Source organism: Panthera tigris, chromosome C2, assembly GCF_018350195.1.
Source record: "Panthera tigris isolate Pti1 chromosome C2, P.tigris_Pti1_mat1.1, whole genome shotgun sequence".
Classification (NCBI taxonomy): Eukaryota; Metazoa; Chordata; class Mammalia; order Carnivora; family Felidae; genus Panthera; species Panthera tigris.
The window spans coordinates 80155965-80181104 of NC_056668.1; the positions used below are offsets into that span (position 1 = coordinate 80155965).

General features: G+C 45.8%; 1 protein-coding gene across 1 annotated transcript; it reads right to left on the bottom strand.

Annotated features, from left to right (window-relative positions):
• Window positions 1-16832: 16832 nt before the first annotated feature.
• AHSG (alpha 2-HS glycoprotein) lies at window positions 16833-24023 on the bottom strand. The gene is made up of 7 exons (XM_007083594.3): window positions 23703-24023; window positions 21371-21481; window positions 20914-20998; window positions 20379-20542; window positions 19427-19528; window positions 18212-18295; window positions 16833-17558 (listed from the first exon to the last, which is right to left on the bottom strand). The coding sequence occupies exons 1-7, from the start codon at window positions 23913-23915 to the stop codon at window positions 17232-17234; spliced, it is 1086 nt and encodes a 361-aa protein (XP_007083656.1). The 5' UTR covers window positions 23916-24023; the 3' UTR covers window positions 16833-17231.
• Window positions 24024-25140: the final 1117 nt, after the last annotated feature.

Here is a 25140-nt window from a genome sequence, read left to right on the forward strand (position 1 = left end):
TCTGAATTTGAGAACTATGCTGTGATTATGTGAGAAAATGTGCTTGTTCTTAGAAAACAGACCTGAAGTTTTTAGATTGTGTTGAGGCGGGGTGGGGGGCAGAGAGAGAGAAACATCAAAAAAAAAAAAAATCAAAATAATGAAATACCAACAGTTGGTAAATCTGGACAAAGGGCATATGGTACTTTGTAATTCTTCTGCAATTTTGAAGGCAAGAAATACAATAAAGATTAAAATTTGCTAACTACACAAATACCAAGTAATGACTAGGAAGCAGGAAATTACTGTCCTTAGCATAAATGCCCAGAGGCTGTGGACTGAAGGTGTGTGTCCCTTCACAATCCATATACTGAGGCCCTAATCCCCAACTTGAGCAGCAACAGGATTGTTTGGAGGTAGGGACTGTGGAGGTGATTGGGTTTGGATGACATCATGGGGTGTAGCCTTCAAGATGGGATTGGTGCCCTTCGAAGAGGTTTAAGAGACCAGAGTTCTCTCACTCTCTCAGTCATGGGAGGATGCAACCAGGAGGGGAGTGTCTACAAACCAGGGAGAGTCCTCCTCAAGAATCCAACTGCGCTGGAACCCTGATCTTGGGCGTCTGGCATGCAGAACTGTGAGAAGTGAGCTCCTGCTGTTTAAGCCACTCAGTCTCTGGTATTTGTGAGAGCAGCCGTAGCTGACTAAGCACTAAGTAACAGGAAACCCGAGTGCTCTCCCAATGAGACGACTGAAGTCTTGTACCTTGAGACAACATTCCCAACAACAGCATTACACGTGGATTCCCAAGGTGCCCAGGTCACACTCCCACCAGCACTGCACGCTTGCTTATGTGCATTTTTCTACCAAGTCACTTGCCACACAAGGGATCCCTGCGCCAGTTCTGGAGCCTTGGGTCAAGAAGCCTGATGCTGCTTGTGCTGACCAGCCTTGGGCCCTGAGCCTTCCTCCTTACCATTGCTTCTTATAATCTCTGCCTCATGCTCTTTAGATCCTGATACTACCGAGGAGGAAAGGTTTCAACAGTTTAAACCTAGGACTGAGTCACTGATTCCCTTAGTTTGTTCATTCATTCAACGTGCAGGCTGTGTGAAGGGCCTTAGCCAGCAGCCGATGGAGACAAGGGCGAAGGAGGGCCAGAAATGGCTGCAGAGGTGTGATCTGGGGAGAACATGAGGAAGGACTGCCAAAGACAAGATGTACCAGAAGGAAGAATAGCTTCGATGGAAAGATGGGAAAGTGATGAGGAGCTGAATTTTGGAATAAATGTTGGGTTAAATATGCTGGCAGGATATCCAGGTGACATTTGCCAGATGGCAACTGCTCAGAGTTTGCCAACTGAGCAAGAGCACTGAAAGATAGCCTCTTGGAGTTGGTAGTAGAAGCCCCAAGGGTCGATAAGGCCACCAGGCCTGAGTTTAGGGCAGGAGTCAAGGACAGAATGTTCACACTACCTCTGTTGGGATTTTACAGACTGGATGTCAGAGTCCTACTTCATTTCTATAATTTTCTACGGAAAAAGACTCATTCTTTTGTAAGAAGGACTCATTCTTTACACGATGCCATCCCATCGTATATATAAGTTGACAGTGTTTACTTTCCCAGGGCCAGTGAGGCCAAGAGAACCCAGGCTTTCTCATGCCATAATTAATCTGTGCCATGGCAGTATACAGGGCACAAAATTAAAACAATGAAGGTGGCATTGGCTTTATTCATTTGGTTATGTTACAAATGAGTTTATCTCAATGCCTCCCGCGTGAATCACCTTACGGAAACTACCCACACGGGGATTCAGGCCTGTGGGAGGGGTCCAGTGAACTGGGGATTTTCCAGTGTGGTTCAAACAGCTTTAGAAGATGGTCATTTGTGCTTCATTCATCAAACTCCTCCTGAGGAGTTTAGTCCAGGTACTAAATAGCAGGGGAGAGGGAGATGTGAATAAGACAGAGGCGCAATCCCTAAAGCACACATAGCCTATAGGAGAACAGACATTTGTAAGGAGAAAATACAGTACCTTGTGTGTGTGTGTGTGTGTGTGGCCAGTAAGCCTCTGGTCACAACATTTTCATCAACTGATCAATAATATATAACCTTGTTTTCGCAGATTTCTGTTTAAAGACGTCTTATTTCATATACACTTAGTTCACTAACATTGCACCATGGACACGATGACTCCTGCCTGCATGACGCTTACCTAACACATGCATTTCCGGCCTTCTTGTTCTTAGGAACACTATAGAGCACACCGGCACTATGCTCGGGGGCCGTGTCAAGCAGCAGAATCAACAAAAAGCACAACATTGTGAAAAACGGGGCACTAAATAGACGGTGAAAAGTACACTGAGTTACAGCACGAGAGCAGCACCAAGGAGCAGTCACCTTGTCTGACATCAGCCAAGACCTCCAGCTGCCTCAGGAGACCCAGCTTGTTCATCACTGTGCACACGCCGAGGGGTGACCCTGAAAATAGGATGGGTATGGATTTGAGGGTACAAATGAGGATTAGCAAGTAGGTGGACTCGCAAATCCAGAATCTGCACCTAATGAAGACTGACTCCCTCCGTCTGTCTCTGTGTGTCTGTCTGTCTCTCACACATGATGACACAATGCTATGGGAGCACAGAGGAGGACAGGCAGCCAGCTATCTCAGCACCACATTGGAGGCAGGGAGGAGGGTTCTGTCTTCCAGGATGGAACACCTCAATTATGCCCCTTGCTGGTAATTACCATGAACTCTCTCAACTGAGCAGTTCCTGTTGGTGCTGTGAGAGTAAGGGTGGGTGGGAGAGAGGGGGCAGAGAAGACAGCAGGGAAGAGGGATGAGAATACAGGGGTGGGTTAGCAGAGAAGGAGGGAAGACTGAAAAGTTCCACCCTGAATCTGGAGGGAACGGGTCCACTTTTTTTTTTTTTTTTCTTTTTTACATTTCCCACCCCTTCTCCACTGCACCAATACCTTCCAGCTAGGGACTGAACGGGGAACAACATTTCTGAAGTCGTTTTCTTTCTTTTTAAATTATGAGCATCACCTTGCCATTTTGCAGTGTTCAAAGACTTGGTTAAGTTTCCTTCTCTTTCAAAATGCAGCTGAGAAATCTTGGGGGATTCTGAGCAGTGCCAGTGGCAGTACTGATGAGCTCTCAGGATCCAGGTCCTCAAAGCATATAGAGAATATAGAGAATGTTAGAGATCCCTGGGAGGAGACAATAGTCTGCAGAACTCAGAGTTTATTTCTGGGAAATAAGTAAATAATTAATTAGCCTTGAGGTATGTCCCTTTCAATGCTCTATCTTGCATGCCCTCAACCAGGCTAAAGGATATGTAGCTGAGCTGGGCAGAGACCTCGGTGGGACCATCAGAGGAAAAAGATGTGTTAGCCCTTTGCCACTCTGGCAGCAAAAGCATTAATTTGTCCTTCGCTACTTTTCTTGAAAACTTCGAAGCTATCACAATCACAGATTCTTAAAAAGAACAAGGAAAGGGTGGGGAGAGGAAGAAAGCGTATGAAGTTCTATGCAGGAAGCTGCTCAAAAGCTTAAGAAATTGTCCCTGTAACTTTTTTTAAAGAACCAGTTTCCTCCTCTTGAAGATAAGAATAGGAAAATCTCTCTGTGATGTTTGGTGAAACTGGGGTCTTTAAGACACACTGGAAATGTTTGTTCCTGTCTCCCTTCCTATAAGAAGATGACCTTCCTACATGTTGTGTGATAATTATATATATATATATATATATATCTCACAGAATTGAAGTGTTCTCAGATATTGAGCAGGCTACCCACCATTCTCTTTCAATGGCGTACCACAATCCTGAGAAATTAGATGACTTTCCCAAGATCATGTATCCAGCCAGGAATTGAATCCCAAACCCTCCAAGCCAGTGCTTTCCTCAGTGAGTGGGTGGTGTTTGTTCTCCTTCATCATGAATCTGGTTGAGTAAATACTCAGATAGAATATTAATCCATTAACTACAGGGAAAAACCAATATACACCTCCACAGCTTCAATCCAGCTTCTGTTAATACAAGGTCCCCTGGCCTCTGATGGGCTTTTATCAAAGGACAATGACCTCTGGAGCAATTTCATTTTCAACCTTCAGTGTGGTCACTGGCTTCAGGGATGGGTGCTCCCAAGTGGGGCCTCTGCTGTGCAGTATGGTAGAAAGGCCCAGGGCTTATAGTTGGGTAGGTCTGTTGGATGGAATCTGTCACTAGCTGCATGATAGCTGCATGATTTGGGGCACAGGTACAATCTATTTTCTCCCATACTCAGTTCTCTCTTCACTAAAAATGGGGACAACATGTATATTTTCCAAGACTAAATGAGATCATGCATGTGGATGCATGCTCTGCCAATTTAAAGTCTTAATACTTGGTTCTTCTCTTCCTTCTTCTCCTTCTCTTCCTTCTCCTTCTTCTCCTTCTTCTCTTTCCTCTCCTTCTTCGCATCTTTCTCCTTTGTCTCCACCTCCTCCTCCTCCTTCTCCTCTTCCTTTTTTTTTTTTTTTTTTTTTTTGGCTCAAATGCATTTATGCCTTTTAATGGAGTTGAGTCAAGGGCTTAGAGAACTCACAAGTTATTTAAACCCTTTTCTCATCAAAAGAATATGAACAAAGCAATTCATGTGCACTATAGAGGAATTCAAAAGAGCGAAAAGTTAAAAAGATGACAATATCCTACTGCATGCTAATAGTTGATGGATATCTTTCTAGATTTTCTTCTATATACATAGAATACACATTTTATAGACAGATAACATAATACTGAGTTACTATATTGTAGCTTGCTTTTGAAGTCCAGTAATAGATCATGAACATTTTAACGTACAGGTAAGCCCATTTGCACAACTTAATTTTTAACATTGGCAGTTGATTCTATTATTCAAACCAATTCTCTTTGATGGATATGCAGATTGTTTCCAATTTGCTGCTGTTATATACATGCTACAATTAACATTCTTGTGAGTAAATCTTTGTTCACACCCTTAATTATTTTCTTAGTACAAATGCCTAGAAATGGAATTACTGGATTAAGCCGTTTCCTAATTTAAAAGGGTTTTAAGAACTTGGTTCTCATAAAGATCATTCAAGGTAGCAGTGATCCAGCTTCTTCAGGATACCCGTGTCACCGTCAGAGGCAAAAGAATAACTCGGATGTCCATCCATCCTAATGGGGTTCATGCTTGTGGGTTCCATCCTGCTTTCCATCCCCCCATTTGACAATTGATCTTCTATTCTTGAACACCTGCCCTGTGGACTTCAGGCTCCAGGAGCAGATATGAACACAGTCTTACATGGACTGTTTATTCAGCCCCCACAAGAAGGGGGGACATAATTGCACAAACCAATTCCCTGTAATACCTCCCACTGTCTCTGCTCCTCTGGCTGAACCCTGACCGATACAATCATGAACAAAAAGAGATCTATTGGAGATGACACTGCTGTAGAGACAGAAGTGACAGTGCACACAGAGGAAACGGGATGGGTCTAAGCTATATTAAAGACGTAGGAAATCAAGACTTGGCAACCCAACAAATATGGCAGTGAGGAGGAGGGAAGGGGGTCAGGAATGAGCCCAGAGGTTTCAGGTGAGGTGACTGTGTGGAGGGATTTTGCATGGGGGGGGGTTGGGGAGGGAGGACTGGAGACCTGCGTTTGGGACTGCTAAATTGGGAAGGCTTGACAAGTCTCTAAGTAGAGAGATTTGTAATAGGTGTTGGATACATGCCTGCAGCTTGTGGGGGATGAACAGTACCATCATCAGAACCCCATAGAAGGTAAAACCATGGGAGTGGGTGAGCTCACTCTGGGAAGGCAGATAAGGTAATAAGGTAAGAATTGGGTTGGAATTCTGGAAATACTAATATTTAGGGAAGGAACAGAGGAAGATGAACTGAAAACAAAACAAAACAAACAAAAAAATAACACAGAAGTCTGAGACTGAGAAGCCACAGAGGAGAAAGCTGGATTCCATCAATAAGGGAGGATTAAATTCAGAAAAGAAAGGGGGGTCAGAGGATCAGATGCCATTAAGAGCTTAAACCAAATAAAGGGCTAAATATGTGTCCACTGGATTCAGCACCCAGGAGGTCCCTCGCACCCATTGTTGATGGCAGTTTCAGTGGGGTGATGGGGGTGAAAGCCACCTTTCAGTAAAATAATAGACGGGAGTTCAAGAAGTTGAGACAGGACCATTGTCTTTAAAGGCTTGGCTGTACATAGAAAAAAAGAAGCAACATATGAGAAAGAGGAATACAAGATTGAGAATGAGCTTTTTAAAAAGTGGGAAAGATTTGAGTATGTTTGTGATGGTACAGGCCCATTAGAGAGGAGAGGTTAGAAAGAGAGCAGAAGTGGGAAACCTTGGAATAAGGCCACTCAGTCACTTGACCCTGTGGATGAACTCGCCAGGCAGAGCATACAAGATAGGAAGAGTTGAGAGAAAAGTCCCGGGGTGCTAACACTTTGGAGATGGCTCAAGGAGATGGAGACAGAAGACAAGCTCTAAATGGGAGGCAGATGACAACCTCACACACAGATTAAACAGTGAAAGAAGGAAAAACAAACCAGGGCATCCATGGTTTTGGCAAATAAGGAGGTTGTTGGCAACTTCTTTTCCAGAGTAATTTCATTCTATTGGTTCACACCAATAGTATAGTCAAAGTATAGTGGATTGAGACTTGATAGGAATATAATAAATTATCTTTTATTTACTAAGGCAGATATAAGTTAGCACTTTGTGGGAGAAACAGCAATCATGGTGAGTGATGGCAAAAGTTCAGTAAGTGGGCGCTCTTGTGTCTTGGGGGTGCAGATGGGTAAAATTTATTTGGAAAACAACTCGGCAATAAATGTCAGTAACCTTAAAATAATCATATTTTGGAGTATTCTACTTCTAAAACTCTACCCTTAGAAAGTATTCATAAATATTGGAAGATTTTATGCATACTAATGTTTATTGTCAGGCCGCTTATAACTGTGAAAGGGTGGAAACCACCTAAGTGTTCAAGGAGAGAGAAGGATTAAGTAAACTATGGTAAATCCATTTGCTGAACTACTGACTTAGTTATTACAAATTACATCTGTGAACCCTATAACACAGAAAAACGTGGTAACAAAGAAAAATGTTTATGTTACAATGTTAAATTACAAAGACTGGCTAGACCACTGCAACTACAGGGTAATCACATGGTGTTTATAAAGCACCTCTGCGTGGGGTGGATAGCATGAACATAGTACAGAAAAATGTTAACAGTATCTGTATCTGAGATACAGGACTATATACAGGAGACATTATTTTTACTCTTTCAGTTTCCCAGTATTTTCCAAATTTTCTTTAGTGAACGTGTAACATTTTAAATATTTTTTTTTTGAGAGAAAGAGAGACAGAGTATGAGTGGGAGAGGGGCAGAGAGAGAGGGAGACACAGGATCTGAAGCAGGCTCCAGGCTCTGAGCTGTCAGCACAGAGCCCAATGCGGGGCTCGAACTCACACTGCGAGATCATGACCTGAGCCGAAGCCAGATGCTTAACCGACTGAGCCACTCAGGTACCCCTACATTAAAAAAAAAAAATGTAAGTAAGCATTTGTTAAAAGGAGGTTTGGTGGTAAAAGGGAAGGGGAGGGATAGGGAAGTGGCTTGAGAGAAGGGAGTAGGTTTTTAGGATGGGGATTATCTGAGAGTATTTGTGGTCAGTGGAAAGGGTGAGGCTGATGTTGGGAGAGAAAAGATGCCAGGAAGGACAGTAATCAGGGATGGGGACCTGGGGATTGGGTGGGCAGAGGAGTTTGAGAGAGGGGAAAGACATTTACTTTGAGCAAGAGAGGAGGTAAGAACAGGCAACTCTGGAGACGTACCAGAGGGAAATGGAGGGAACTTTCACTTGGGAACATTTATTTTATCTGGAAACTGGGAGTCTCAGTCTGTTGAGGGTCAAGACGTGGGAGGGAAGTGATGTCACTTACCATGTCTCATCTCAACAAAGATTTTATTTGAGCCTTTCTAAGAACAAGGCAATGTTCTATGCAGGCTCAAGAATAAGAGGGTGAATTAAAATGAACCAGACAATCTGAGACATGCAAACAAATGGCCACAAAATAGAATAGAAAGGGCTCTGTGCCATAAAACAGGTCCAGAAAAGGGCGGGGTTTTACAGCTGGGGCTTAGGGAAGGCTTTTTGAAGAAGAGGGTATTTGAGATGGGTCTTGGAATAGCACTTACACATATGGTTTGGGGGCGTTGGGGAGAAGACAGGGAGTAGCGTGAGGTGCACATGAACAAGAAATCCCAGGGCGTGTTCAGACGAGATCTAGTAGCTGAATTTGGTTAGAGCATAGTCTGTACAGGAGACAGGATATTAGAAGGGGTGGGAGCCGATTTTGTAAGGACTTGAATGCTAAGGTAAAGAATCTAGACTTTATTCCATGTAGTAGGGATTTTTAATTTTTAAATCATGCACCCTATTAGTAACAAACGGTTTGAATATGCATCCCCAATATGCATATGACTATTTAGTACATATGTTTATATCAATAATTAATATGTTAAATATTAGCAAAGCTTAATTTCTTTCTTTGTAAGTAAAAATAAAAATAGATTTCTTTTTGGGGCGCCTGGGTGGCTCAGTGGGTTAAGCGTCTGACTCTTGGTTTCAGCGCAGGTCATGATCTCATGGTGCATGAGATTGAGCCCCAAGTCGGCTCTACACTGACAGCGTGGAGCCTGCTTGGGTTTCTCTCTCTCCCTCCCTCTCTCTGCCCCTCCCCCACTCTCTCTCTCTCTCTCTCTCAAAATAAATAAATAAAGTTAAAAAAACCCTCAACAATCAAATAAGCAACATGATTTAAAAATGGATAAAAGACCTGAACCTCAACAAAGAAGAGACACAGATGTCAAGTAAGCACATAAAAAGGTGCTTCACATCATATGTCATCAGGGAAAAGCAAATTAAACCAACAATGAGACACTACTACACCCCTCTGGGAATGGCCCAAATCCAGACTATTGACAACTCCAAATGCTGGTGAGAGTGGAGAGCAAAAGGAGTGTTCATTCATTCCTGGTGGGAATGCAAAATGGCAGTCACTTTGGAAGACAGTTTGGCAGTTTCTTACAAAACTCAACATCCTCTTACCATACAAATAATCCAGTAGTTGTGTTCCTTGGTATTTACCCAAATGAAATGAAAACTTATGTCCACACAAAAACCTGCACATGGATCTTTATAGCAGCTTTCTTCACAATTTCCAGAACTTGGAAGCAACCAAGATGTCCTTCCATTGGTGAATGGACAAATAAGCTGTGATATATCCAGAAACGGAATATTACTCAGCACCAAAAGAAACTGAGGCACCAAGCCTAAAAAAAACATGGAGGAAGTGTACCTGCATATTATGAAGTGAAGAAAGGCCATGCGAAAAGGCTACATACTGTATGATTCCAATAATATGACATTTTAGAGAAAGCGAAACTGTGGAGATAGTAAAAAGATCAGTGGTTGCCAGGGGATGGAGTAGGGAGAGGGATGAAGAGTCAGAGCACAGATGAACTTTTAGGACTTCTCTGTATGATACCATAATGGTAGACACTTGTCATTATACATATGTCCAAACCTACAGAATGTAGGACACCAAGAGTGAACCCTACTATGAACTGTGGACTGGGGTGATAACAATGTGCCGATGTAGGTTCATTGATGATAGCAAACATAACACTCTAGTCAGGGGTGCTGATAATGGGGGAGGATGTGCCTGCACAGGACAGAGGTATGTGAAAAATTTCTGTACTTCCTGCTCCGTCTTGCTGTGACCCTAAAACTGCTCCAAAACATAAAGGCTATTTTTATTTATTTATTTATTTATTTATTTATTTAAAAAAATTTTTTTTAACGTTTGTTCATTTTTGAGAGACAGACAGAGACAGAGCACAAGCAGGGGTGGGGCAGAGAGAGAGGGAGACACAGAATCCGAAGCAGGTTCCAGGCTCTGAGCTGTCAGCATAAAGCCCGACATGGGGCTCGAACCCATGAACCATGAGCTCGTGACTGGAGCCGAAGTCAGACGCTTAACTGAGTAAGCCACCCCGGTACCCAAAGGCTATTTTTTAAAAGGAAAACTCATTGTCACATGATCAGATGTATGCAGCCAACAAATATAGTAAAATATTAAAAACTGGAGAAATGGATTTCTGGTGCTTTCCCCCACAAGCCAGTGATTTATCTTGTGCATTCCCTGGGGTTCGACCCCCTACTTAGGAGACCTGTGATCGTATGAATCCTCCCTTTGTAGGATAGTACCATGATCTGGGCCTTGTGCATCTGGCAGCCCAGTAGGAGGCAGCTGGAAGGAGAAGAGCTGGAGAGATCAGTTAGGAGGAAGTCATTCTTTTTTTATTTACTCATTGCACTCTTCCTCCAGGCAATGCACCAAGAGGAGGTGAAAAACATAAAAAGGAATACAATGGAGGATGCGCTAGAGATGAGAAAAACATTACTGCCCAGTCCAGTTACATCTGGGCTCTTCTAAGTGGGGACCAACGCAACGTCAACGGCAATGTCATCTTGAATGACTTTGGGTAAGGTGACACTGGGGGAAGGGGGGGGATGATGAGACCTAGTTAGGAAAAGGCCTCGCATCCTGCAGAGGTTACTGTTGTTTCCTGTATTGAGGGCCCGGGAATGAATTAACACCATTGGCTGCCCTTGAATCACCAAACTACAATCCACACAGGCTTCTGCCTACTCATTCCCTACATAAATCCCTGCAGGCCGCACGTGCTTCCAGCAAAACCCCTTTTGCTCTGTCCTCTCTCACCAGCGTCCTTCCTCTTCTTCGTGCTCTCTTTGTCCTCGCCTGCAAACTGATATACCACCAAGCATCCCTCTTTTGCCCAAATCTTTCTTTCCACTGTGCCTTCTGAAACCCCTTTCCCTAGTTAATAAACCTGCCCATCTTATTAACCTAGTCATTTCCTGGGCTCAAGTCAAGCTTGGCTTTCCCCCAGGATACAACTTCTCCCTAAGAACTTTTGACCAGATGCTGACACCTAGTAACACTGGCTCCCTCCCCATTTGCCAGTGCTATTTCCAAGAAGTTTAGGCCTCTATGCTTGCATAAAACCTGTTTCTTTGAGGGTCATGACACATGGTTGTATCAGTCTCCCCTTCCGGTTATTGCCCTCTTCTGACCTTCTGGTCACTCCCTCTCAGCTGTAAAGTGTTTCGCTCCAGGCTTACACATCTGCCCTCCACCCTCCCTCTGCTGTTGTTCAGACAAATGCATCATCCCTATGGTAACACTCTAGCTTCTTTCTTACTTGGCCACTCTTACTCCAGAGACCAGTATCCAACTCCACATGGAACCACCTTGCTCTATGACCACCATTTTCCTCCCAACTCCATTTCTCCTTATTTCCACTGTTCTAGGACACTTTGACAAACTACTACCTGAAGGCCAGATGCAGCTCACTGTTAACTGTGTAAATAAAGCTTTACTGGGACACAGTCCTACCCATGTGTTTATGTATCGTCCATGGCTACTTCTTGCTACAACAGCGGAGTCAAGGAGGTGAGGGAGACACCATATGGGCTCACGAAGCCTAAAACATTTACTATCTGACCATAGAAGAAGTTTGTTAATAACCCCCATTCTAAGCAAACAAAATAAAAATCTTTTTCCATAAAACTAATACATGAGCATTATAGAAAGTTTAGGAAATACAGAAAATTATTAATACAATAAAGACAAACAACTCCTCATTATTTCACAACTCAGATATAAATCACTATCAATATTTTAGTATTTTCCTTTCTGTGCAGTGTAGTTTTCATGCCTGGGTGTGTGTGTGTATATGAATATGCTTATACAAAGTTAGGACCTTGTCATTTGAAAATATATTCTGAATATTTTCCTATATGAATTGCTACGTTTCTGTAACGTGATTTAAAATTTCTGTGTAGCAGTCCACGGAATGGATGTAACGAAATTTGGTCAGTCATCACTCCCCAAAATTTATGTTGTTTACAATTTTTGCTCTTTCAAATAATGCTGTGATAAACGCTGCAAACACTCTTAACTCTGGAAGGCCATGAAAGGAGGGTCAGGGTCACCACCTACTGAACGGACATTTCATGTTTTCTCTGTGTCTCTAGTGATAAGAATGCTAGTTACATCAGCATGTATTTCACATTTTCCTAGTGGTGCTTGGGGGTTTGGGGACCTGGGTCGGGGGGTAGGGAAAGGGCTAGAGGCTGGAAGGGCAGTATATGCTGGTACCAGCAATATTTTATGCAAACAATTAACTGAGGAACAATGGGAAAATGCTATATTATATAGGCTACATATTCTTGCATTGAGTCTTAGAGACTAAAACAATAGAATTTACCCTGTGATGAATAAAATTTTAAATGTTGGGTGACCGGGTATTACGAACCAAAAAGGGAAAGATTCAGGGATGGGAGTCAGTTTGGAAGATAAACAGGCCAGTTGAGGTTTGCACATACAAAATAGTTATATTTTATGATAGTCATGCTGTATGATCTTGAGCCATGCAAATAAAAAAAAAATTTTTAATGTTTATTTTTGAGAGAGAGAGACAGAGCATGAGCAGGGGAGGGGCAGAAAGAGAGGGAGACACAGAATCCGAAGGAGGCTCCAGGCTCTGAGCTGTCAGCACAGAGCCTGACGCGGGGCTCAAACCCACGAACTGCAAGATCATGACCTGAGCTGAAGTTGGATGCGTAACCCAGGCACCCCAAGTCATGCAAATTTTAAAGAGTGGGATATTAGCAATAAAGCCTCACGTTATACACAAAATTGGAAACAACTTGAATTCCTCAAATTTTAAAAATTAGCCAAAGATTGAGTATTTTTATTTTATTTTTTTTTAATTTTTTTTTTTTCAACTTTTTTATTTTTTTTATTTTTGGGACAGAGAGAGACAGAGCATGAACGGGGGAGGGGCAGAGAGAGAGGGAGACACAGAATCGGAAACAGGCTCCAGGCTCCGAGCCATCAGCCCAGTGCCTGACGCGGGGCTCGAACTAACGGACCGCGAGATCGTGACCTGGCTGAAGTCGGACGCTTAACCGACTGTGCCACCCAGGCGCCCCCTGGAGGTTGAGTATTTTTAAAGTAAGTACCGGTAAACCTTGTGTATGACATTGCTCTGTGACTGCCCCATGGAAGAGATACCTAGCACCCTTTGTCAATATCATGGGACGCACCCTTTTTTTCATGAGCAGCAAAATTTTGATGGGAGATTTTGATGACTGCTAGTCAATTATTCTAATGTTTGCCATTATTATGGCTCTCAATCTTACTATCATCCTAACCCTTGCCAAATATTGTCAATTAGTGGTAGTGGCACAGTACTGAAAAGTATACCTGAAATTCAATAACCTTGGAACATGAGTTAGATGTGATTAAAAAGCCACCAAGAAGGCAAGGAAGGGAGACACATGTAGTGCTATTAATTTAGAAGTGAGCACTCTGCAACATATTAAAGATGATATATAAAGAGAGAATATAGAGAGCATCATTAATGCAAGAAATGTGCTATCAGGGCAGGAGACTTAATAGCTCCATAACTCATCCTCTCTAAATTATGTTTATTTTTGCGAAGAAATTTTTTCTGGAATATGCACGTTTTCAGTAACGCTGAATCTTCAGGTATGCATCCGTTAGATAAAATAAATCATGTAGGAAATTGTTCCTGATAAATTCAAGTGAGGAAATCCTGGAGACATTTGTAAGTGCAGTGTTGGAATTCAAAAAAGAGACCTATACTGGAGCTGTAAAGTGAGATGTTACCTATGCAAGACTGAGAGTTTAAAATCATGAGACTTGCCAAGGGGAGAGTACACATTTAAGAGAAGGTTAAGAACATAATCTTCGGAAGCCACCAAATTCAGAGGACGGGCAAGAGGAAGCAGAGTGGGAGGACACTTACTGAGAACCTAGAACATGTCAAGAAGGCTCTAAGTATATACTTCCAGCATCTCATTGAATCCTATCACCCTGCCAGGCTGCTGTATACACTTGGTTGTAGGACGAGGACAATGATGGGTGAAAGGTAAGGCAGCTTGGCCCAGGTCACTCAAGTCTGTCAGATTCACTGCTTCCTTGAGAGCCATGAGATTGAGGCATTATTAGCCTGACACAGAAAAATCAAGGGCACAATTTCAAGACAGAGAGGAAAGCATAGAGAGGAGGTAACTCACATGAAATGAACCAGTTCCCTCTGCCTCAGTGAATGGCACACCATCTACCCAGTTTGCAAAGCCACAGATCCAGGAGTTATCTTTCACACACCCCCTTTCTTACCCCCATATCAAATCCATGAGGCGCTCCAAGGATTTCTACCTGAAAATTATATCCTAGTTTCACCTCTCCTGTCCACCACCTTACATTGAGGTACACACTTATTTCTGCCCTAGAAAGCTCCAGTCCTTCCCTTTCCTGTGGCTGCTCTGGCCCAGCTACAATCTATTTTCCCCTACAGCATCTAACAACATGATTCATTATTGGGGCTGACCTGTCCATTTCAGAATGTGTAGCATCTTTGGCCTCTGTCCGGTACAACCCCAGGTGAATGCGTCCATTGACTTCCAAATGTCCCTCTGGGGGAAAGGTGACACCCCTCAGCTCCACCTCACCCAGCTCCAGGTTGAGGGCCACAGAGCCTGGGGGGTCTTTTAACATAAATCAGATTATGTCACTGCCCTACTTCAAACCTTAAGTGGTTTCCCATTGCACTGACAACAACACTCCGACTCCTTCTGGGGACTTCAAAGCTGTTCATGATCTGGCCCCATCCACTTCTTCACCCTCATCTTCTAAAGCCCTCTTCCTCTTCTTAACTGCTTCAGTCCAGCCTCCTTTCTCATCCAGGGCCACATAGACCTATTTCCTGCCTCTAGGCCTTTGTGCCTACTATTCCCCCGAAGAGTTCCTCCTTTAGCCCTCTCTCTTTCTTCAGGCTTAGGCACTGATGCTGTTGTAGGTGTGAGGCTGACAGGAGCCATCCCAGCTATGACTGAAAGCGTCATGGAGGCAGGGGAGAGATGGTATCTTTTGAACCACTGGACCCGGCTGTGCCTTAGGTAGGACTCATCCATCTGAATTCCTAGCACCCAGCGCAGTAACATTCCCCTTTCACTTATGCTGGGTTGGGTATCAACCACCTGCCCTGGAAAACACTAGTTCTCCATGTGCTCCCTCATAGCAGTACCTGTGTAGCAAGGGCGGAAAGCGCATGAGTCTCTTTTGGTACTGAGTGAAAGGTGCCTTTTCAGGATCCTCTTGCAAGCTCCCTTAAGGAAGGACCAGACTCCTTGGCAGACTTGTTCAAACCCTCCTGTTCCCAGCTCTCTACTAAATCTCTCTCCTGGCACCCTGCCCCATCATCTCTGTCTTTCTTCTTCCCTGTCTTCCCATAGTGTGCCCTAAATATGCTTAAAAATCCTCATTCCTGAAAAGGAAATCTTCCCTCGACCCAGTTATATTTTTGGATTACATCCTATCTCTCCCACTCTTCACCATCAAACTGCTTGAAAGAGGAGAATGCACGTGCCCCTCTATTTCCTGATCATATCCCACCAGCCAACCCTCTGCAGGCAGGCTTTAACACTCATCCTCCTAATGAAACCACATCTGCCAGGGGTCACCATGACCTCCAAATCATCAACTAACCTGTGGATTTTTCTCAGTCCTCATTCTTGTTGCTCTTTCTGCAGCATTCAGCCCAGTTGACCATACCTTCCTCATCTTCCCAGGCTTCTGAAATACGTAGTGGTTTTCCTGCCTTCCTGGCCATTCCTTCTGGTTACTGGAATATTGGCAAAACCTCTAGGCAAGAGTAATATGGTATCAGCCCTTGATCCAGTCTCCTGGTTCAAGGGAAGCAACCCAACTGTTTGTTTTTTTGTCCTTAGCACCTTTTATTGAAGTATAATCTCCCCTTTAAAATTATGTCTGGATGGGCCTATTATTTAGGTGGTGCAGAACCACCTAATGGTGGTAGACAAAATGTTGACATTGTCTAGACACCATTCTATTATATGCACTGTTAATTCCTTTATGCAATCTGAGCACTTGGATAGTATCTACAAACATTCACTGGATTTACCTGTCCAGGTATCTCTCCTGTATTCATACTATAAACCAGAGCTTTAACTTGAAGTCTTAGAATGGATTGGCTCGAAAGACCAGTCCTCTATCACAGAATGAAGTGGATACAGTACCATCAACAGTTATTTTAAACATAAATGAAGAGATAGGGGAGCCTGGGTGGCTCAATTGGTTAAGCGTCTGACTCTTGATTTCGGGTCAGGTCATGATCTCAGTCATGAGTTTCAGCCTCATGTCAAGCTCTGTGCTCAGCATGGAGCCTGCTTAAGATTCTCTCTCTCCCTTTCCTTCTTCCATTCCCCTGCTTGTGTGTGCTTTCTCCTTTTCTCTCTCTCTCAAAAAAAAAAAAAATAATGAAGAGATATGTTTAAAGTGAGGCTCCTGTGTTAATTGCAGATCACCCCTTACCTGGATATTGGGGAAAACCAATAGTTGGTTTGTACAAAGTTCAGGCCCTGGGTCCTCCTTTAGCAACATTTTCTGACTCTTATGAAATGAAAAGAATGATTTTCTCATAAGGAAATGAGCATGTTCTATGACCTGTGAGCAGATCCTGGTCTCATCATTTTTCTTGTGCATAGTAATATGGCTGATTTTTGTTCCATTTTATTTCTGTTTTCATTTTGATTTTGCTTAGGGACATTCATGATTGTTTGTTTTGAAGACAGACCACACATGTGAGCCTGGAGGGAATAGGCAATAATCATGACCACATTTCAGCTTAGAACCTTCTCTAATAAGGAAGGTCCTTCAGTCACTTTTATTTATAAGCTAATATTAGGCTGACAAGAGCACCTCTCAAAGTCACAGTTTCAATCATTTTTGTGAGGTCAAAGAAGGCAGAGAACACAATGGTAGTGGCCAAGCATCAAAACAATGACGATCAAGTTGCCAGCCTTATACCTTCCATGACACAGAACTGCCACCACCCCCTCCCCCCGCCCCTGATTCCATCCTCTGAAAAATGAAGAGGAGTTGGGATTGAAGACTTGATATTCATCTAGACCAGTGTAGCACCTGCTTTGATAGCAAACGAGGCCCCACCCATACCCAGACTTGGACAATAATGGTGGCTATGTTCCTGGGCCAAATCTTTTCATCTCTGACATCTAGATCTTGAAGTGTCTGATTCTCCCTGGGCAAGGACGGACCACTGGACCAGCAGTGACAGGAACGCTAGGCTGCGCCACGTTGGGTACTTTGCCCACGTGGAATGCTTCTCCTGAGGCTGACTCCACTGAGGCCACACCCATGAAGGAATGGCGCAAGTCGTAGTGGGTCCGGTGTCCCGGCAGGGGTGCCTGGGGGGCTGCCACCACCACAGGTCCCACCACCAGGGCAGCTGCAGGCGGGTCAGCCGGAGGAGGTGCAGGTACAGCTGAGTCTGCCACGGGGGACGCTTCAGTGCCATCTGGTTGGGGTTGCGGGAGCACAGGCTAGAGAGAGGACCATTTCTATATGTTAGCTACCTTTCTCCTCCCAAGCAAGGCCCCCCACACTTCTGGATGGAATCCCACCCAATTCTCTCAAAGTAATAATTTTCATTTGCAAGGAATCTGGCAAAAAAAAAAAAAAAAAAAGAACTACCTAGGGGCAAAGGATTGTCATCAGGGCCACAAGGGAGGGGTAACTGGCCTCTGGTAGCCAGCCCCTTTTTCACCAATTATCTTGGGATCAGTGGACTCACACATCCACCCCACAAGCAAAAGCATCCTGCCTTACAGCTTTTCCCAGCGGTGTCCCCCTCCTTATCATCTACACCTGCAGCCACTGGGAGCTTCCAGGCATATCTGGCCACCTGTTCTGTCCGGCTCAGAATACCACCCCCACCCCCTGCAAATAGAAAGGCTCACTTGTCAACTGCTCCCTAGGATGGGCTCTACCCTGCAGCCACTAGCTCCTGGGAGGGGGAGGCGTGGCTAAAACACGCTTTCATTTGTTGATGATTACATATACCCCACAGCTACTTATACTGTGGGGCTCAGAAGGGCAGGGCAGCAAATGCCCTGTAATTACTAACACACTGCGTAACTGTTGAGGCATCACTGTATTCTGAAGATGAGGGCAGGTATATCCATGATGCCCTTACCTGTGTCTGGAACACGGTGCAGGTCACTGCAACATCTTCCCCACCCACCTTCTCAGTGAGTGTTGCCTTACAGAAGCCATATTGCTGCCCACAGAAAGAGAGAAGCTATTGGAACTGGCTTAAAAAGCGGATTTTCTCCCCCCAAGTTTCACTGACACTCCAAGTCAGAGGGGAAACAACTAAATGCTTAATCTTTTAACATTTTTTCCCCTCAAGTACTCTAGTTTCTGTCTCTAGAAGATAGGCAGTACGTAACTCTAAGCAGAAGGTTGGAAATACAGGTATGCTCTGAGATTGTAAGAGATCACCCGTAATCCCAGAAGGAGTGGTGACCCAGGAGAACTTCTGTTAACATATATGTATTCTCTACTTATTTTTAGATATATTAAAAAATCACTTAAAAATTAGGATCATTGTGAAGCGCCTGAACGGCTCGGTCGGTTAAGCATCTGACTCTTGATTTCCGCCCAGGGCATGATCTCACAGTTCGTGGGATTGAGCCCTGCGTCAGGCCCTGCACAGTCAACGCTTGGGATTCTCTCTCCGTCTCTCTCTCTCTGTCCTTCCTCCACTCTCTCTCTCTCTTTCTCTCTCAAAATAAATAAATAAACTTTAAAAAATTGGGATCATTGTGACTACGTCATTTTGTCTCCCGTTTTTCACTCACTATAATAACACTTTCTTCTATCATTCATTATTCTTTCAAAACGTATTTTTTTAAGATCTGTATAATTTTCTATTTACATGTTGTTCCATGATCCCCTCCTGTTGGACATTTGAGTCTTTTGGGGGTCATTTTGAATCCGTGATGAATCATCTTTTTAGGTCTATTCCTGGCGAACATCTCTGGTGATCTCTTTAGGATAAATTCCTAGAGGTGGACATTACCGCACTGTGGACTTGAAAGGTTTCATATCAGAGGTGTATCTAGAAAATCTACAACACACTCCTGGCAGCTGGGCATGACCCGGCCTCATTAGGAAACAGCCTCTGCCTTTCTCCTACCTCCAGGGACCTCCAGTGGGTGAGATGACTTGGTGACAGCTGGTGAGGGGGAAGGCCAGGTTACAGAGGAGGGCCTGGCATGACCCAGCCCCCCAGGGAGCGGGTATTCTTCACTGTGACCTCTTTCTCCCCAGCCCCCCAACACCAATTGCTCCCAGGATCCTCTGTGCTACAACCAGTTCGGCCATCCCCGGGCCCCGGCCTGCTCACCTTTTCTGCCAGCAGGTTGCACTTAGCTGGATCCGTGACCTCTGCAGCAACACAGTCAGTGGCAGCCACCGCAAACTCCACGTACGTGGAAGGCGGAAGAGGCTGATGGGAACAAATGAAAATGCATGTGAGGCCACGTGACTCAACCAGAAAAGGCAGGGAAGGAGAGGCCGGAGGGAAGCAGCCAGGGCTGTGTGGTTGCACACTCCCGGGAACAACATTCGCGTGGACCCCACCGCCTGGCCGGGAAACATGGCCCCGGTGGCTTACCCAGGGCGGTTACCGTGGGACGCTCACACTGCTAAAATAACGCTATTTGGTGTAGTCTGGGGTGGGGGTGTTGGGAGAACCACAGATTCCGGTTAATTAGCCTCCCCACCTATACCTGTCATGTATTGCTAAGGATGCTGCGGCTGGCAGCCGGGAGGCCACATTTCTCAAATACCAGAATTCTGTGGCGCTCCGGTGTGCTGAACGGTCCACTGTGCGGTTCGGTGTGTTTCCGTGATCCAAAAGGCATTGTGGGATCCTGCCACTACATGCCCACCTTTCTAAGTCTTAGCTAGGAGAGGGCCGTGGCTGATGGGTGGCCAGGCGTGATAAAGACGTGGCGCCCTGGGAATTTAGAGCAAGCGCTTCTGGATAATGTCGAAACTCCCACTCGCTGCACAGCGAGCCCTGGTGTTAGCTAGTATTGAGGAAGCCAGGGCAGACAGCGGCTGTCAGAGTGACTCAGCAGGGGTGACGTACCGAGGGTTCTTTGGGTCCTCGGGACACCCGGTGTCCTCATATCGCTCATACTCCTAAGGATACTTTCTCTCCTTTTTCTCACCACCCACCTTGCCTTCCTGTCACTGCCTCTGCACCTGCTCCGTCCCTCCCCGCTGTTTCACCACCTACATTCCCCAAGTGCCACCAAACCGCCCCGTCTGTCCGAGGGCCTCAGTCTTACCACAAGTTGAGCCCGGGAGACTTCCACAAGCTGAAAATAGGAGCCATTGCTCTGAGTGTTGAACGCGGTCAGGGCAACCTCTACTGCGTGCACTACCTTGGTGTCGTTCAGCGGGGCCAGCAGGGGGCACTGTGGGCACACCTTGAGCACGTCCTCCGCAGAGTCTACGCCCAGAGAGAAATCGAATCTGGGTTGTAATTCTCCAAAGCGTTCACCCCAGCCCTGCTTATTTTGCAAGGCCTAGGACATGCTCCAAATGGCTTCAGGTGTTTTCTCTGCTTCTTACTAAACCTTCAGGTGGCTCCTGTCATGCTGACATTTCGGCAGGAGCCCCTCTCGCCAAGGGGCAATTTCCACCTCCAGTGACAACAGCTCCTTAAAAAAACAGTTTTACAATTCCAGATCCCAGGAGATTTGGCCCCTTCTTTTCCTCACCAACAAGGAAGCTCAAACTAGTTACACTGAAAACAACGCAGGTCCTTTCCTCACTCCACAAGGTAAAAATAAGAACAATCATCATCATCATCATCTCTACCTGGACTGGAATCACATTTTGCAAACAACACGGTAAACTGGCCATCCTGTTTCAGCACCTGGAAATCACAGTCCCCTTCCACAGCCTGGAGAAATAAACCCACAGTGAAGCCTCAGAAGGAGGGCTGGCCTTTCATTTTCCACTGGGATCCCGGGGCTGGGGTGTGGGGCGCTCCCTCAGACGTGGTTGTCAAAGATGAGCCTCATGAAATCGCCTTGACCGGGTGACCCTGACATACGGTGTTCACTGGTGTGGGGGAAGGGCTACAACAAGAGGGCTGAACTGTTGTAAAAATCAGCCCCAGGGAAGGCAGCATCCAATGGTAATTTTAGCGACTGCACGCTGGCTAGCCATGAAGGCAGGCTGGGGAGCTGGGCAACACGGGGCCTGCACTTTGCAGAACCACCAGGGACCTGGCTGGGGCACCACCTGCAGTCACTCTAAACGGGGCACTCACATGCTCCATCAGTTGTCTCACGGTGCAGTTTTCCACGGGGGTGGGGTCCCGTATGTAGCACGTGGTTTCCAGCATGTCTAATTCGAGCTCAAACACCTCCCCCATTGGCCGCTGCGGAGACACAGAATGAAGCAGTGAGCGGCCTGATCCCGTTGCGCGGGCGAGAGCGTGAGCACCCAGCGGGCTGGAAGTAACGCCTGTTGTAGAGGCGAGGGACAGGTCATTGCTACTGTTAGTCTGCACCTCCACCGAGCTCTGACCTGGCCTGTGGGCAGGACAGGGACCAGGGCTTCTCAGGTCTACTTCTGTCGGCTGCGCGAGCTCAGACGGTGTTTGCAAGGAAGAAGGGACCGTGGCCTTGGACGGGTTGATGGAACCACAGTCATCACCCTGAGCTCTACTTGGAAGCTAACGTGAGCACTGATACTTCGCTTTGAAAATTTCACGCTTCGATCGGCGCTTTGAAAAAAATCAGCTTTCGTTTTTTCTCAATCCAGTGGCAAAGTAAGGTGGTGTAGGATAATATCTTACCTTAATGGTCTCTCCTGTATCTGCTCCATCCCTCCCTCTGCTTCTTTCTGCTTTCCCTCTCATCATCTAATTTCCCTCCTTCTCCATTTTCTTTTCCTTCCTAAAGGAAAAATTGTCCTTGGCGGTTTGTCATTGGGCTTGCCTAGTTGCTGCCCTCTACTGTCCCCTGCTGGAGACGAAGTGGAAGCGCGAGCCTCCCTCTGAGACTGCGGAAGCTGTGAGTTGGTGGTACCGTCTAGAAGGAATAGCAAGGAAGGCAGATAGGGGAGCCCTGAAACTCCTTGTGGTTATTCTTGCCAGTTCATCTGTTTCTGTATCCTTTCTGCAAAGGCTGGAAAATCCAGAATATACAAGTATGTTTTTTTTTTTTCTTTTAGCCCAGCTCTGATTGCCTCTCATTTAGTTCTGCCTGACTCGCTACTACCTGAAACCTAGGGATCTCTTTGCCAAGGAGAAGCTGTGTTTTATGATGTGCAGATGTGCCCAAATTAAACGTCCTGAAGACACTCGCAGCTGCAGGAATAGAAGCAGGTACTCCTGGGTTTCTCTAGGAAAGCACCTGTCAAGCTCTGCCTTTAGTGAAGATTGCAACCTCCGTTCCTTACTTTTCCCTCAAATGCTTATGTTGTGTGTTATTTCCCCTGACCTCATGGGTGTTTCCTCTGAACCACCACTGGGCGTCAGTACATTTGCAGCCCTCCTAAAATCCATCCTGATGTCAAATATTTGTCCCACCGTGAGATCAGAGGTTAGTCCCGACATCCAGATACTTACTTTATTCCCTCCTTTGGGTTGTAAATATCTTGTAGGCGCTATGTCTTTCTCATTTGATGTTAGGCTGAACCATTAAAATGCCAATATTTGACTGGTTTTAATATACAAAAGTAGAAATTTCTTATGGTTCAGCTTAATATCTCTCATGGCACGTGACACTGGTTCTTGCCCGTGAAAGGCTTGTATTCAATTGTTTGCTGCAAGAATCATCCTTCATCAGATATAAAATCTAATTCAAAATAGGCAGTAGACATATACCTTTTCCCCATTGCCCCAAATCTCTCGACTGTTCCACAAGCCATATTTTCCAGCTTAATCTTTATTGTCACTGGCTTCAGACTGCATCGATTACTTGCCTAGCTTGTAAAGAGGTAAACGCCATTCGTGCCAAGATTTCTTTCTGAGAGGTGGGCACCTCTCTTTGGGAGGTAACTCGTGTAGAGGAAGGAACATGGGTTCAGAATCAAATCCCAGCCCAATGTTTACAAGTTATATGATCCTGAATAACAACAAAATGCCCTACTGTCAGAGGCTCGGGTTTCTCTCATGTAAGACAAGGACAATACCTACCACACAGGACTGGGGGCTGGGAGGGAGTAAGGAGATCGTGTATGGGAAGGGGCCTGGCGCACAGTAGATGGCTGTCAAATGCTAGTTTCATTCAGTCTCAGTCTTCATCCAGAGAAACCAAAGCAAAGAAAGAGAAGTGATTTCCAATCAGCCAGAATCCTGCATCTTGTGCATCGAGTTTTCTGGCAAGCCGCACTTTCTACCTGTGCTGTTCAAAATATTCCTCGAAGCCCTTCTTGTCCCACACACCTCCTCACCCCCATCCAGCACCCTCTGAGACCCATGACCACAGCTCAGAATGTCTCGCTCCCCCACTTGCCCCCTCCCCCACTCCTGAGAAGAAATCAGAGAGTTTGACCCTCTGCAGTTTCATTGTGTTGGGAGATGTGATCTTTGAGACGCCCAGCTGAGCTCCACACATGGGTTCTTTCGGCTCAGACACAGAAGGCTCACTTACCCGAGGCCACACCTTCACTTTGTCAATCTGGTTCAAGGTGTGCTTGTAGCCCTGAAGAACGTGGTTATTTATGTAGTCCACGGCCACCAGGGCTGCTTGCTCTGTTTCTGGGTCATCACAGTCCAGTTCCCTATAAACCAGACCTGGTATATGCGGGGCAGCATGGCAGCCCCAGAGCTGAGCAAGGCAAAGGAGCAGGGCGAGGGACTTCATGGCTGCTCCAGAGGGACCCTAGCAGGTGGGCAGATGGCTGGAAGCCTCAGGACCAACCCAGGGGCTCTGCTCTGAAAAGTAGACCAATGGAGGGCCAAAGGCTTTATTTATCTGTCAGAACCTGCCGGGGGAATTGCATAAGGACGTGGGATGATTTCTGTTCTGGTTCCAAGTAAACCCTTGCAAACATCAGCCCCGGAAAAGCAAACAGGTTAGGACATCTCTGGTCCCCAAGAAATCTGCCAAAGTCAATGCTGCTGGGGGCAGGTGGAAGGGGGTGGGGAGATGCTCCGGAGTCAGCTTGGAACACAGAGGGGAGGAGGTGTGCACCAAGGCAAGGTGAGGAGGGGCCGGCACAGCCAGCCCTGGAGTACTGTGGGTTCAGCAGAGGAAGTGCCCTCTACTGAGATCTGAGCACGGCATGGGGCCCGTGAGGGGAAAGTAGGGCCCGGCAGCAAAGTGATAAAGTCGTCTAATATGAAAGAGACTTATCTCCTCCTGGAGGGAGAACGAGGCCCACAGATGTAGCAAAGATACAGGTGATCTAGAGTGAGCAGGGAGAGCTTTGGGAGATGCTGAGACCTTGGGTAAGGTCCTTGAAGAAAAGAAGGGAGGAAGGGAAAGATTTCTGCCTGAAGTGTGGAACAGGGGTGAGAGGAGGGTTCCCTGCAGCAGGGCGGGGTGGGCTGCCCTTTCAGAACGCACGGCCTGGGCCCTGGGTAGCTGGATGCCATTGGCGCCTCGGCCAGTTCACAAGTGCGAGGAGGGGAGCCCTGGTCTAACAGAAACTTCCTTGGCCAAGCTCTGGGCTTGAGTCCCACGCTGCAGGCTGAGCTGCTTTGGGGGCAGCTAAGAATACAAACACTTCCATGATGCCCTTCGCAGCCTTAGCCGAATTAAGGTCCTGACGGCCAGAGCCCAGGGCCACAGTGTGGGTTCCAGGCCCTGCTCGTAAGTGGCCCTTGCCAATCCCAGTGGAGGGTGGGCACGGCAGTGAGAGGCTTGGAAAATATCGCAGAGAGACCTGGCTGGGTTTAGCCTGGAGCAAAGAAGCCCTAACATGAAGACCTACCTGTTCTTCACATATTTAGAGGTCACCATTATGTGGTAGACAGATTTACCCAGTTGTCTGAGTAGTGTTTCAGAGGACAACACTTCATTTTCTTGGGGGGGGGGGGAAAGAAGGAGACCTTCTACAAGGAAGCTTATCCATATCAATTTTCTG

Bases quoted from the DNA above. Each gene is read 5' to 3' on its own strand.
- AHSG (XM_007083594.3), bottom strand. From the start codon at position 23,915: ATGAAGTCCCTCGCCCTGCTCCTTTGCCTTGCTCAGCTCTGGGGCTGC. The intron at 18,296-19,426 runs GTGAGCAGGCCG...TTCTGTGGGCAG, and splicing joins GCAACCTGCTGGCAGAAAAG to CAATATGGCTTCTGTAAGGC. The intron at 17,559-18,211 runs GTAAGGGCATCA...TCCTCTCTCTAG, and splicing joins GCACCGTGTTCCAGACACAG to CCTGTGCTCCCGCAACCCCA.